This window comes from Chroicocephalus ridibundus, chromosome 19 (assembly GCF_963924245.1).
Source record: "Chroicocephalus ridibundus chromosome 19, bChrRid1.1, whole genome shotgun sequence".
NCBI lineage: Eukaryota > Metazoa > Chordata > Aves > Charadriiformes > Laridae > Chroicocephalus > Chroicocephalus ridibundus.
Window position 1 is genome coordinate 2,428,524 of NC_086302.1, and position 14,768 is coordinate 2,443,291.

Genomic DNA, 14,768 nt, shown 5'->3' on the forward strand with positions numbered 1-14,768 from the left:
TCTATTTGAGAAGTCACTAACATTTTCTAGAACACAGGTTTGCAAGGCCTATCCTCACCACCCGCTCCACTGTAGTGCTTCCTAGAACAGAAATTATCTGTCAAACATGTTTTTTAAGAGACAAGTTACTTCAGATCTCAGACCAGCAGTAAAGCAGCAACTGCTTTGCATATGGATTTATTTTTTTTTCTTAGCATGAAAAATTAGAGTGCTTGCAGGGATCAATGGATTAAAGGCTTCCAAAATTCAGAGCTCTGCAGATTAACGACTCCCTAAAAATAGACTAATGACCTATGGGACTGTTACACTGTGCTCTGTTCAGCATCCAAGGGATAATAGGTCACTGGAAGATTACTTTACAAACTACATCGCTGGACTCTGAGTGGTGCAGCTGGAGACTATGCTCCAGATATGGCTCCCTGCTTGTCAAGAATGGAGTTCTTGAGCACAACACAAATGGGAAACTTTTTTCTTCATTAAAATAAAGAAGTCTGAATTGGAATTATAATACCTCAATCCCTATTTCTCGACAGCATATAAAGAAAAGTTCAGTAACATATTACTATTCCAGTAACTGAACACACACAGATTTCATGTTGCATTATACCCACATTCACTGCAGACTAAACTAAACAAAGGCGCAGGTAGCAGGAAGCTTTCCAAGTGCCAACCACAACACAGACAGAAGTGCAGAGGGGGAGGTTTTTTTCTGATCAAGTCTGAAGCTCACAAGCAGTGGTCAACCTCAAGCTCCTGAAGCATCAATCCTGGAAAAGTCTCTGAGAGACCCTAACAGTACAGACAGATGCAGATGTTTTGGGCTACCTGAAGCATTTGACTTCAGGACTTTAAACCCCAGCCACAAAGACACTTACCTCACGCTACTGACATGGCAAGGAACTCTGACCCTCTGAATCACAGCTAATACCACCCCCAGGTGCAGGAGGAAGAGCAAAGTCATAGCACTTTCATAAACTTTTATGTCCTAGATAACCTTGTATGACCAAAGAAAGCAAGCAGGGAAGACAGAGGACATATTTCTATCCCAAACACCGCAGTAGGTATAACAGCCTTTCTACTCCTGATCATTAAAGGTATCCACATACAAGGGCTTTCTCACCCAGAATGGATTAGCCACTTTATTTAAAATAAAGGGCGATGGCCATATTCATGTACCTTTTGTGTGGAATCTCCTCCTACACCAAGAATTTTAACCCAAAAAGGGAACTCACACCACCACCAGGAAAAGTTTGTTTTTGAGACATCAGAAAGCAGGAAGCAAAAGCGTTATTTATAGCTTATTGTGAAGCCACTCAGCAAAGGCAGTTTGAAGACAAGGCTCCAGAAAGCTAGCATCAGCTCCAACAGAACGCACGCGAGATCTGTGACTGAGTCACAGGGGAGCAGAGCTCCCTGCGGGTGTCTGAACCCACAACTGCACAGAAGGAAGGGAAGTTCTTCAAGTGACCAGTGTCCAACTGCAACATGTAGATGAAACTTTGCATATGTTCAACAGAGAGAGAAGTTGACAACAGCACCTTTAAAATCAGCCCTGTCGCGCTGCATCAACACATGGCCCTTCCTTCGAGAGCAAACAGACAGGCAGCCTGTCTGCCCCAGGGCAACAACCGACCTCATTACACCCCGAAGTGCTCAGGCTGACAGTCACCCTGACACCACCGCGCACACAGGCAGTGACAAGCACCTGGCGCTGACCTGATGGGCCTGGAATTAGGACAGAGTAGGAGGCAAGGGGTGGTGTACACACAAAAGGTGCATGTGTGTACACACACACACACATCTCCCTCCAGACTTAGAGAAACAAATAACAAATGGCAGAATAATACTATTGCTGTGAATTTCAAGAGGGTTTTAACCATCAGTTTAGCCTAAAAAAATTCACTTTCTGTTAAAGGTGAAGCTCTGCCCCTAATACATCCTGTGCAAAAGGGAAATGTGCTGCTTCCCACATCCCTAAATTCTCTCCTCCTCCTCGACCAGTGCTCATCCATCGCTCCTCAGATGTCAGCCCTGGCTCATGCATACCACTCAAATTAAGGCTTGCTACGGAACCCAGGGAAATTCAGCAGCAGCTTTCTAGTAACAGGCTTAAAACTAAGCACATACAGAACGGGGCATATTTAAAAGAAAAGTTTGCCCAGGGAAAATATCCCCCATGAAAAAATCACTACATACACAAGTATTTTACTTACTCACCTAAAATGTAAAACCTGAATCCCTGTAAGCATCTCCTAGGTATGCCAGAGCCATGACTTAGCCCAGATGACACAACACTACCATGCTGAGAGCATTCTGCTTCAAAGATCTTTTAACCCACTGCTAAACCAAGATGCAGAGAATTGAATTATACTTGGCCAGATTTCATTTCCAGAACTCTGCTAATGCCCACCTAGGGCATGCTTATTTGAAATTAGCCAATGTGGTTTCTGAATTGCTGCACACAAATAGCTTAAAACTCAGTTAACTCTCAGGAATGACAGAACAGTCAACTCACAACACACCAACCCGGCATTCTAGGTATACATTTTCCACAGAACCATGCTGATTTTCATCTAAGTAAGGCAAAGGGGGAGCTCCACAGAACCTGGTGCAGCACCTGCACTGAGCAGACACGGACCCGCATGAAATGAGAGAAGGCAGCTGTGAGTACCGGCAGAGTTACTAGTTCCTGCTTACTGAGAACGCAGCCTGTTCAGTCCCTTACAGTTCCTTGTGCCGGACCCTAGGCAGCCACACACGCATACAGGAACTCGCAGGGTGGGTGAGACCAGCAGTAAATCTGGTTCACTGACACCATGAATGCCAGCAGCTTCAGAGAAAAGCACGAGAAACCCGTCAGCAGGAACATCCCTGAGGACGAGTTCCTTCCTCAGCCCCAGCAATCTACCCAGCCTAGCACAACACAAATCACAAGACGCCTGTACAGTGGGTGTGCTTAGTCACTTCTTAATATTGTTTTTGTCTTTTTTTTTTTTCTTCTCTAGTATATCAGTACAAAAACCGCTGCCCTTCTCAGGAACTCAGGAGTTCCTGTCCCGATGATGCAGCTCACAACTTCGCTGAACAGCAGGGGAATGGAACTGACAAGAACAGTTTCTATTAATAAACTCAAGGTTCACAGACTTGCTCAGGCAGCTAATCCCTCCTGATATCAGATTAATGATTAAAGACTTGACTCTATAGACTTTTTTTAATCTGTCACATGTAACCAATTATGTCAACACAGTTCCTCTTGCACAACTCTACATGATCACGCTAAATTTCTAGGCGGCCATAATTCCCCTTCAATTTAACAAACCCTGCAGCCTCAGTGACACAAACATGACCAAAAACTCTACAGTGTCCACCTAAGGATAAATATGTCACACATACTGTAGCACTGTCCGGAACACCCCCTAAGAGCAACGCAGGACTGGCAGCTCCAGGCTTCTAAAATCCTACTAAAGACAGGAAACGTCATGCAGGAAGCCCAGTCTACAAGGAAACATGCGATCCACCTGACACACCATCCAAACACACAATGCTGAGAACCCTTTGCTAGGACCAGGAATACAAATACGTCTTTCCAGGTTCTAAATTAGCTGATTAAGGTCACACAGCTCATTAGCTTAATCAAATCTGTCACTCGGTAAGTGTCCAGGAAGGCCTGGTGAAACAGAAATGCTGCAGCAGCCTAGAGAACATGTCCACATATTTAAATGAGAATCAAACCAAAACAACCCTCTTTTCAAATCTTGCTACCATTAAGCCATAGCAAACTTCCAGCAGAAAGCAAGCAGCTGGCTGCTGTCACACAGGTTGATACATACTGAAGTCACCACTGCCTTGAACTGATAATTCACTGCAACTTGAAAAGAGAGGGGAAAAAAAGGCACAGAACAAAACTTTCTTAACTAGGATCTGGTGAACGCTACATGCACGCGTTGTAAAAATACCACCTCTGGGTGAAGACATGGCCTCAAAACACTCACAGGAACTTAATACATCTCTCTGCAAAGCCAGAATCTGAACTTTTTAAATGAAAAAAATCCCCACACAATCCATTATGTGAAAACCTCCATACAAGCCACTAACTCGGTTATCTACTTGAGCAGGAGGCTGGTTACTCAGGTTTGAACAGGATATAAAAAAACCCAAACATAACAATTGCCTGTAGGCAAATAGAGATTATTGACATACTGCATTTGGTGAGAGTTAAACATTTGAGGGCTAAAAAAAATGTTCTTGCCATCCCAACTTGCCTCAAGTATTACTTAGCTGAAATTATTTTCCAGAATATCACTTGTTCATTTTGCAGAAAAAAGATTCTCAGCTCAGAGAAAGTTCTCTACGAGACAGAGGGAAGTGCCTGAAGGCCAGCAGCACGTGTGAAGACGCACAACAGTAGCTGTGGGACAGACAGACACCCTGCTGCTGACCACCTGGTGACTCAAAATAGCAGTTGGTTATCAGAGCCGTACAGCGTTATGAGAAGTGACCCCCTCGTGCTCCACATTTCTCCTACCCAGCTCATTTAATAACCATTAAGGGTGGGGTTTTGTTTATTTTTTCAGCCAGCTACAATGTCTAGCAGCAAGTAATTTCACCTTCCTCTCAGAACATTTTAAACAAGTGGGAGGGATAAATATAATAAAAAATATAGACACAGTTCCAGAGAGAACAGAAGAATCACCTGCTAAGGAGCACAAGGCACACAGGCAAGCGCACAGATAGAACAGCCACAGACTTCTCAGCTCCCTTGCAGGTTTTCCCAGGCAGTATCGTGACAGAAATCGGGCGCTAATGCTGAACTTGGTTTCCAACCTCTTCTCCATGGCCTTTGTGGGCTGCGGCGGAGTTCTGGAAACATAGAAGATATGAAACACAAACCATCCACTGGCAATTTATATGTTCTCGCACAGATTCAGCTGACATTATGAAAAGCACAGGGCATTTGCAAAGGAAAATGAATCTCTTGTCTTATCTGCTGTGACTTAGTCCAGGTGCTGCTAAGTAACTATTGATACACAATACTAAAGTAAAATCCGTAGTAGCAAAGTTTCCAGGGCTCAACTGCAGCAGGCCACCACAATGGCCTTTTCCATTAGCCTTGTGATTTCTTCCTCCGCCGCTTTCAGTGGCAAAATATCTAATACCACAGCCTGCTGGATTCCAAAGATGCGTCCGGGAAATTTCAGTTTCAAATATGCCACAGGCAGTGGACACCCAGCCAGCGCCACGAGCATAAATAACACAGGCACTGATAAACCCAGCACATCTGCCTGGCGATGTCATCGCTTGCACATTGGTGCTGGCTGGTACCAGCCAGAAACAAAGAGAGACGAGAAGCCAGCAACGCTGAGAGACAGAGAGATAAAGACCTGGTTTGCCTCGTATTTTGCTCCGCAGGGCAGAGATCAGAAAAGCACTGATGCTCCTTATCAGCCTTTCTAATGCCATAGGCACTTTTACAGCCTCATGTTACTGAAATCTAAATTAGCTCTATATGTTGTGATATGAAAACATTAATTATTTCACAAGTAATAAATATTAACTGTTTTCAAAGAGTAACGAAGCACTGTTGGGCACAAGGAGTTAAACCTGCCATTTCTGAAGAACCAAAAGGGAACACTGTTAGAGATGGTTGGACTCGATGATCTTAAAGGTCCCTTCCAACCTAGGCGATACTACGGCTCTGTGATTCTACCTGCCAGGGCATCGCTTAACCCCTCATCCTGCGTTAAACCTCCAGGGAATTCCCCCCAGCCGCCAGGGGGAAAGCCGCTGCCAGGGCTGGCCCCGGGGGCGAAACTTCAGGAGTGGGCACGCGAACCCGCGGCTCCCCACCCAACAACAGGTCCTTCACGAAACTTCCCGGCCCCCCGGCTCTCCGCTCCGCCGGCCCCAGGCTCCCGCGGTGACCGTCCAGGGGGACCCGGGGCCGGCCCGTCGGCGCCCACCAGCCGCTGACAGGGCCCCCAGCCCGCCCCGAGCCGCCCGCAGCCTGTCGGTGCCCCCGGGGCCGGGAGGAGGGAGCGCACAGACGGGTACGTACCAGGGGCGCATGGCGAGGCGAGCTCGGCGGCTCCTCGGCGGTCTCAGGCGGGCGGAGGGGCCGGGCCGGGCCTCCAGCGCGGCGGGCCGGGGGGCAGCGCGGCCTCCTGCCCCGCGGCCATGGCGGCGGCGGCGGGTGCCCGCTCACCCTTCACCCGGAAGCTGAATCGCCACCTCCCGGAACCGAGACCGGGACAAGGGACCGCCTCTAGCAAGGACCCTCCCGTGGGTGCCGGAGCTCTGGGGCCGACTGTGCGGGCTCGGGGCGGGGCGGGGCGGGGCCGGGCCGCCCTCCCGCAGCCAGCGGATGAGGGGGCCGTGCAGTCACAGGTGATTTGCCCACACAGGCCGCGCAGAGGAGGTGGCTTCGGGCACTGCCCAACAAGGCGGCAGGCGATTGGCTGGTGGCGCAGCGGCGGCGCACGGATTGGCTGAGAGGCGGCGCGGGAGGAAGAGCGGCAACGGAAGGGGCTGAGAGAGGCCCCCGGTGCCAACCGCCCTCCTTGGTCATGGCGTCGGACCCCGCAGACGGACACTCGACGCTGAAGAGGTGCCTCGGCGTGCTCAGAGACGCGAGGAACGACAGCGAGCAGTTCGCGGCCCTGCTGCTGGTGAGGGGCCGCTGCGGGGCGACCCTCGAGCGCCATCACCTCAGGAAGGGGCAGGGGGGAAGGCGAAACCCGCCGCTGGAGACGGGAGCGGCCGAGCTGCGGTCGCAGCCGTGCTGGCGCCGGGGCAAGGTGCTTCAGTGCCTCGGTGCTCCCGTCAGCAAAGTGGGGGAAGCCCAGCCTTGGCTTGGGTGCGCTGGGGTTAGTCATTGCTGTTTGTGGCTCTTGAAGCACTCTGGTAATGCTCTGGATGAGCCCTTAGACCACGTGCCCAGCCCAGTGGTTAAGGGTTCACTTTTCTGTACTAATGAAGGTTGTTTAGGCTTCTTATTTTCCCCATTCAATCCTATAAATTTAGCACAGCCTCTTGCAGTGCTGCGCACTCACTCCTGGTTTGCCTTACAGGTGACCAAAGCAGTCAAAGCCGGAGAATTAGATGCTAAGACCCGTCGCCAGATCTTTGACGCAATTGGCTTCACATTTCCAAACCGCCTGCTCACCTCCCGGCAGCCCCCAGCCGGCTGCCCCGAGCATACCTTCCGGGCACTGGGCCTCACGCTTCTGGCATGTTTCTGCACCGATCCAGAGTTAGCTGGTCACTCCCAGATCCTGAACAAGATCCCAACCTTCAATGACATCCTGGTTTCCCCCTGCAATCCAGACAGCACGTCCATGATCGATGATGTATACCAGTGCCTGAGCGCTGTCGTGGCCACTACCAGGGGCCCCAGAGAGTTGGTGACCAAAGGGACGGTGTCTGCCCTGTGCCAGGCCTACCTGAATGGCAGTTATGGCTCTGACCGTGCCTTGACGCTGCTCTTGGGGCTGTTGGCCGTAGCAGAGGCGAGGTGCTGGCAGAGAGACGCTCCACATCTCCTGGCCGTGCTGAGCAAGCTCTCCAATGATTTTCTCATGACTGAAGACATGACCAAGTTTGAGTTGTGTGACGTCCTGCCACACTTCATCCCCCTGTCGCCACTCCTCACACAGGACTCACAGGGCTGCAAGTGCCTCCATAGACTTTACAAAGGGCTGGCTAACATCTTGGGCAGTAAACTCAGCCAGTCGCAGCGGGACCCTGCTCTGAAGCTTGCTGCCTGCCTCGTGCAGGCCTGTGGGTCAGAGTGGATCCCAGCAGGGAGTGCTGGCAGCAAGTTCCTGGCCTTGCTGGTGAACTTAGCGTGTGTGGAGGTCCGCCTGACCCTAGAGGAGCCAGATCCCTTGGAGGTGGAGGGGAAGAAAGAAGTGGTAACAGCCTGCTACATCCTTATTGAGATGGGGATCCAGGAGTGCCTGAGAGAAGAGAAGCCACTGCTAGAAGAGATGCAGAAAGTGCAGCTCATGAGGATCATGGAGGAGGCATTTGGAGCTGTAATATTCTACTTGAGACAGGTAATGTAGGGCTTTCAAGCAAACAGCACGTTTTTATGGGTTTCTTCAGGAGGCTTTGATAGGGTGTTCATGGGGACGCTTAATGGGTGCTCGGCAGCTCACGGCCATAGCTGTGTAGAGTAAAATGTGTGTATTGGCCCGCTGCGGTTTTCATACCTGTGGCAGCTTGATAGAACAACGGCCCTGTCTTTCTTCATGCAGGTTAAGCAGGAGGAACTACAAGATCCTTTCATATTTGCTTCTGTTCGAATCCTTGGAGCCTGGATGGCAGAAGAGACATCCTCCCTCAAGCAGGAAATCTGTGAGCTCTTGCCTTTCCTCGTTCATTACGCCAAGAAGCTTTTCAAAGAGGGCAGCCCAGCTGCGAGTCTTCCCCAGCCAGAGCTGGTCAGCACCGAGGGCTCTGGCTTACCCCAGGATGCTCTGAGGTGTGTATTTTAAGCAAAGAGTTGATGCTTTGAATTTTAGCACAAACCCGCTCAAATCTTTTTCTATTTTCCGTTCTCCCTACAGTGCCAGTTCCATGGCTCTTTTTTCCCCCCAGTTGGATGTAAATGCAGGGCTAAGGCCCATTCTAGCCCACGTTCCCAATTTCTTTCCCCTTCCAGATTTCTTCTACCTGGCTTTTGCCATTTAACAGCAGAGGACAGGCCCCGGGACATCCTCATCTCGGAAGGGGCACCAGCACTGCTGTGTGAGTACTTCCTCCATCAGTGGGAGGTGCTGACCTCCCAGCTCGAGTCCTCAACTCCACTGACAAGCACTGAAATGAGTCTGCAGACAGCGTGTGGGATTTTCCTTAACCTGGTCGTGACTGCACCGGATCTCATCAGGTAACAGAGCCGCAGGGCCTTGCTTTATGATTGTCAGTGGGAAGAAAGAGGCTGCATTGTGAAATGGGCTTGCAGGATCTTTCAAGACACTATGCTGAAACAGGGATGTCCCTTTTTCAACACCAATTACATTACTTTTTTGGTGCTGCATTTAACCTTGACATTTTCAGGTGCTTCTGTCTCTGCTCAGGAAATGTCTCTCAGGGTTTGCTTTCTGTCTAGGCGAGAAAAAACCTTTTCCTCCTTGATGGAGCTGTTGCTGAAGTCTCTTCCGCTTCTGCTGCCCCAGAAAGATCACCTGGTTCTAGCAGCCAACGTTGCTACTCTGGGCCTGATGATGGCCAGGATCCTTGCAAGTTCAGCAGGTAAAGAGAGTTCTCAATGGCAAAGTAAGTTGCATGTTGCTGTGCGTGGGCAGAGACCAGGTCTGGGTGGTTGGTCTGCAGAAAGCAAACACAAGGGAAACAGGTCCAGTTTCTGTCATTGGAAAAGCGACAAAACCAAAAACCTGGAGGAGCAAGGAATATGCAGGAAATTCAGTAGGCCGATGGGCTGGGATTAAGAGATTTCTAAGGCAGGAGGACGGTATTCTGCTCTCCCTGAAAGCCCTGCTGCAGGCAGACCCCCCGAAGGGTCCCTCCTTTGGCCGGGCGAGCTCTGTATCACGTCATTCATTTCCTTTTTCTTGCAGTTCTGCAGGAGACCCAGTCTGCCAAGGACTTTTTCGGAGCTGCCATTTGCTTCCTCTCCCAGGCCCACACTGCCCAAGCAGTCCCCGGTAGCGAGGCCTTGGCCGCAGCCGTGTCTCCTGCCTACGCGAGCGCTTGGGCTGACGTGCGTGAGCTCTGGTTCCTGGGGATGCAGGCGCTGGCCGGCTGCGTGCCACTTTTCCCCTGCCTGCCGCAAGCCGTGCTCCAGGCACGGTGGCTGGAAAGCCTTTCAGAGTTCCTGACCCGCGTTGCTCCAGCCTCGGTGGATTTTGAACTCATTGCCGCTTTCCAGGGCGTGTTGGTAGAGCTGGCCAGGGCCAGCCAGCCATGCAGGGACGTGATCCTGTCACACCACGGTGGGGAATGGGCCAACCTTTATGGTATGGCAGCTTTGGAACAGTGTCTGTCTGAGCAGTGAAGAGCCAGCAGCACCCTGCTGTGGGAAACGAAGACACCTGCACAAGATCCGTTCAACACTTCCCATGCGCCCTTTGGTGCCAGATGGGGACAAAAAAACCCAAACATTTAAATGACCAAACTTTATAAAAGTGGAGTGATGCAGCAGAGCTCGGTGGGATTTGCACTGTCCACAACGTGATGTGCGGGACTGTTGCTGCCTCAGAACATTTCAACATGCTTGACTTTCTGTCAGTATTTCTATTTAAAAACAGCCTGGTTTATTATTAAAGGTTTCTTCTGTTGCTTCGTTTTTCAGATTCCTACAGTGTTGGGATTTCTTTCTGCCCAGAAAGGGCCCTAGGAGCTTGCCTGCTTCTCCCTTTAACGTGGTCTCCCAGTTCTGTCACAGTAAGCCCTTCAGGATGTCACCTTATTTTATGTCAGAGCCCTGCACATGTTAATAAAGTAACTTGGCATTACACGCGGAAAGGTGCAAAAGCCAGGAACAGGAAAAGCTTTAAAATTTACTGACGGAGTGAGAATAACTCTGTGACTTGGTACAGACCTGTCCCCTTCTGGGGTGAAGATGCACAAAGGCCCTTTTGCTGTACTGTGGGGTGACTCCCTCCCCCCGGCTCATATTCTCGATTGGTGCCATAACTCCAAATTCATGCCCAGAAAACCTTCACTGCCCCACGTGCTGGTGCCTGTTTTGCGCTATAAAACCCCTGCATGAGGCACGGCCGTGGGGATTTGGTTTTGCTCAGGCTCCCTCTCGCTGCAGGGATGGGATGTACAGGGGGAGTTTTCCACTCTTGCAGGGCGAGGGTTTCAGCCTGCAGCGGCCTGGGCTCTCTAGAGCCTTCGGTACGGATTGTGAAAGCAGAAATGAGTGAATTACACCTTGGTGACTCCCTGCAGACCGAGGAGTGGTTTGGTTTGCAGAAGAGAAAAGCCACATGTACGATGGGGGAGTAAATCACTCGCACTGCTGGCTTTGCGCCTGGGCTGCCAGCTCTTGGGTGCCGTGCGAGCCCCGGCGTAAAGACCCCCAGAAAGAGCCACCAGGGCAGGGTGGTGTTTGTCTGGGGGCTTGTCTGGGGGAGGGTGGCTGCAGCCGGGGCCGGGAAGGCTTTTCCACCAGGTGTCAGCCGAGGAGCTCTTTGGGAGCTGCAGCCTCGCTGGGATGGCTCTCCGGGCAGAGCCAGGCGCTGATGCTGGCTGCCCTCAAAACTCACGCTGGGGGCTGTGGAACCGTCTGATAGAGAGAAAATCAAGAGAGGAGCTGTTTCAAAAGGAGGGCTGAGTCTGGGCGGATTCCTGCTTTATACATATTTTTAGCTCACCGTTTTACAAAAGCAAATGCCTGACACGACCAGAGAGGAGGCGTCTGCTGTTGCTCAGGAAAAGTATCTTTCTGATCTTTCCAGCTCAGCCCTGAAAAGTTAATGCAAGTTGGAACAAAGGCAGGTGCTACCAGAAGAAAGCGATGCGAGCCAAACCGGCAAATGAGCCTCCTGGCCCTGGAAAAGAGCATAACTCTGCCGGAGCGTGGGCTGGGAGAGTCGGCCCGTCCTGCCAAGAACACCCCAGCCCTGCACCGCGGGGAAACATCAATGCGCTGGAGGAGTCAGAAACCCATTTCAGATCATCAGAAAAGACATCCAAACCCTCAAATGCTTTACCTTCAACTGTTCCCAGTCCCATATGCTCTTCTGCCTCTGGTCAAAGGGTGTGGGCTTCCTATTAATGAAAGGCTATCATTAGCACTAATGAGAGATACGTGCCTGTATCAGCAGGAGGGTGCTCTCCTCTCCCCCAGCGCTGTGCTGGGATGGCTGTGGTTAGCAGAGCTGGCTTGGCTGTCGTTCATCCCCGCCGGCAGTGGTCAGAGCTTCCACAACACCTGACAGAGATCCAGGCTGGGCCTGCAGGACCCCATCCAAGACCAGAGCAGTCCTAGACCCAGAGGCCTTTGGCTGCTGGTCTTTAATTCCCAGGCAGGCTGTCTGGGAGCAAACCAGGAGCCCAGGGAGGTTCTCCAGCTCGTCTATCACCACATCCCAGGGCAGTGGGGTTTGGCCACCAGCAGGTGCCTGGAGAGGAGCACCTGCCCCTTATTCTCATGCTCTTCAATGGAAAGTCCCATCAGGTGTGGGAAGCACCAGCCATGCCTTGCCAGAGCTGGACCCTCCCTGAGACCCTGATGGCTCACCATATACTTCTTTCTTTGCATAACACGCAACACACTCCTCTTGGCTGCTCACGAGCTGACAGAGGACGCGCTGTGAGACACTGGCCTTGCCCTGGGATATTACCAAGCTGTATTCCAGAGGAGATGCGCTGTGTAGATGCCAGGGCTCCTTGAGCAATATCCCTGCTCTCTTGTCCCAGGACACCACTTCCCAAACACGTTCTCGGACAGAGCACCCCTAAAAGGCTGGTTTGCCTCCCCAGGACCCCTGGGCTCTGACAACAACACGTTTAGGAGGGGAGAGCACTGGAGCTGGTGGAGGCTTCTGCTGTGTGGGTGTCTCTGTTGACTCCACTTGTGCCGGTCTGCAGGCCCTGGTGTGCCCGGGGCGGCTCAGCCCAGTGCGAGGGAGATGGTGCCCCAACAGCTTGGCCAAAGGTTCGAAGGCTGCAGGGTCCCTCCTCGGCCAGCCCGAGCTTTGCGAGCCCAACCTCAGGTTCCACCACCGGCAGCTGGCATCTGTGGGCATCAATCCTCCAGTGCCAGAAAGGTGGGTGACGGCATCACCTCATGTCCCCTGTCTGCCACAGCGCTTTGAGATCCCAGCACGGAGCGGGATTGCAGCCAGCAACACCCAGAGCAAACCGTGCTTTATCTCCCAGTGCATTTTCAACACCAGGGCGAGCTCTCCAGGAGCAAGATGATCGTTCACCGTGGCTTGGACAAGATGGATAAGGCCCCAGAGGAGCAGATGCACATTCTGTTTCGCTTTGACAGCTTAAATGTCATAAAGCCATTGCAGACCCGGCCATGGCATACATTATCTTACTGTGTTTATTCATATCACCCCAAAAGCACTGGCAATAAAATTAAATATTTCATAAGGTTGTTATTTGGTTGCTGTGCTGCAGGAACAGAGCGCAGCCCCCTCCCACAGACCTCCTGCCGCAAGGTGTCAGAGGGGTGGTGGGGTGGGAGGCCTGAGCAGCTGGGGGGGCTGCCCCATTCCCTGCCCACCCCTCGACAGGGCCCCCGTCCTTCTCCCCAAAGCCCTGCCCAGCTCTCCAGCCCCAGAGCAAGGAGCTTCCTTCCCCACCTGGATTCCTGGGAAGGGGGTGTGGGAAATAGCAGGGGCAGCCTGCATTTCTCTGAGGTATTGATGGGAGCTGGGCTTCTGGGGAAGAACCAGTTTGTCTCCGGCTCGGGCAGAGAGCTGGGCTCAGTACTTTTGTCTCCATGCCCCTTCTGCCCTGCCCGGCAGGTATTTTCGCTGCTGACCCCTGAAAGCAGAGGTTGCTGCCTCAAGCCCCTTGCACGCTCCTGGAAGAGCTGATGCACGCATTGATCTCCCTGGGAAGGCGCACTGGGACCTTTCTTACAAAACCAGTTTTTCAGAGATTTCTGGCTTGGGTGCAAATGCAACAAGTGGTCCCTGGGGTGGAGACGTGGCCCAGACCATAGCTGGGGGGCGAGGGGGCTGGTCTCATGCTGAGGACCTCGGCATGATCACGTCGTTCTGGTTGCAAATATGAAGGACGTCTGGCAGAGCAAAACGCGAGCGCAGCGGGATGTGCAGGTGGTCCTTAAACTGGGAGGCTAAAACGTGGCTAGTGGGGAGCTGCGTGTGAGCTCCCTGTGTTCGGGTGACCCCCAGCAATTGCTCTGGCCATGCTGAACCGGTAGCAGGAGCAGGAAGCTGCTGGGACAGCGTGTGAGCAGCACCCGGTGTGACAGTCCTTGGCCAGGGACAGGTTAAAGCAAATAACTGTTCATTATCACCGCTGGTGGCTTAATGGCTGCCCATGGGAGAGCCACAGCTTTAGTTTGCCCTCGTCACCAGGTGGGTGAAAACGCTCTCAGCAAAGCTGTACAGAGGGGACGGGGCAGCGGGGGACTTGAGCAGGTCTCAGGCATCTTGCAAGGACCGTTTGGGTGCTTGCAGGGCTCTGACCGTGTTGCTGGGCAGGATCCGAGGGCTGGGAAGGTGCTGCTTGTGCTGCCTGTGGAGGGGGTGCCAGGCGCAGGAGCTGCTGGGGGTCACCCAGCCCGGAGGGGAGGAGTGGTCAGAGCTCACCCTTGGCACGGACACACACAGCCCCCAGCAGCAGCCAGACACTCGCTCTTGTCCTCTGCGAGGTCCCTTGTCCCCTTCCTGGGCACCACTGGGCTGGGGGGATGAGAAGCCCCAACCTGACCCCTGGCAGCCCCATGGCCCCACCAGGCTCGGGCTGCCCCAGCCCCCTGCCCCAGGCCCCCACGTTGCCACGAGCCCAGTTTGCCCCCAGCAGGGCAGCTTTGCCTTTTGTTTTTCCTTCCCTTTGTCTGTCAGTGCTGCAGGTTTCCTCTGCTCTGTCTCATTTTTGGGTGGAAACACGGCTTCCCTCCGAGCTGCTGCCAGGGAGCATCCCCCCCACTCACCCCGCGGTCCCGTGTGCAGGCCAGCTCGCGGCCCTTCCCGAACGGATTTTGCACAGTTTCACCTCTTTCCGATGAATAAAGGCTCAACATTATACGGACTAGAGGAGCAAGGGACGTTAAGAATGAACTGGAACATAACTGCAAAATACAGCATGTCCAA

The 14,768-nt window shown here is 52.4% G+C and overlaps 2 protein-coding genes across 2 annotated transcripts in view; one reads left to right on the plus strand and one right to left on the minus strand.

The window, feature by feature from the left end:
* The window catches only part of KIAA0319L (KIAA0319 like), a 34,955-nt gene extending 28,721 nt beyond the window's left edge, over positions 1-6,234 (minus strand). Inside the window, exons 1-2 of the mRNA XM_063355570.1 lie at positions 6,056-6,234; positions 4,694-4,860 (exon numbers count right to left, since the gene is read on the minus strand). Coding sequence (XP_063211640.1) covers positions 4,694-4,835 — 142 coding nt within the window. The 5' untranslated portion in view covers positions 4,836-4,860; positions 6,056-6,234. The remainder of the gene's footprint in view (positions 1-4,693; positions 4,861-6,055) is intronic.
* A 191-nt stretch (positions 6,235-6,425) lies between these two features.
* On the plus strand, positions 6,426-10,316 carry NCDN (neurochondrin). The gene is made up of 6 exons (XM_063355571.1): positions 6,426-6,665; positions 7,068-8,054; positions 8,256-8,482; positions 8,663-8,887; positions 9,110-9,252; positions 9,579-10,316. Exons 1-6 carry the CDS (start codon positions 6,564-6,566, stop codon positions 10,013-10,015), a joined length of 2,121 nt encoding a protein of 706 aa, XP_063211641.1. The 5' UTR covers positions 6,426-6,563; the 3' UTR covers positions 10,016-10,316.
* Positions 10,317-14,768: the final 4,452 nt, after the last annotated feature.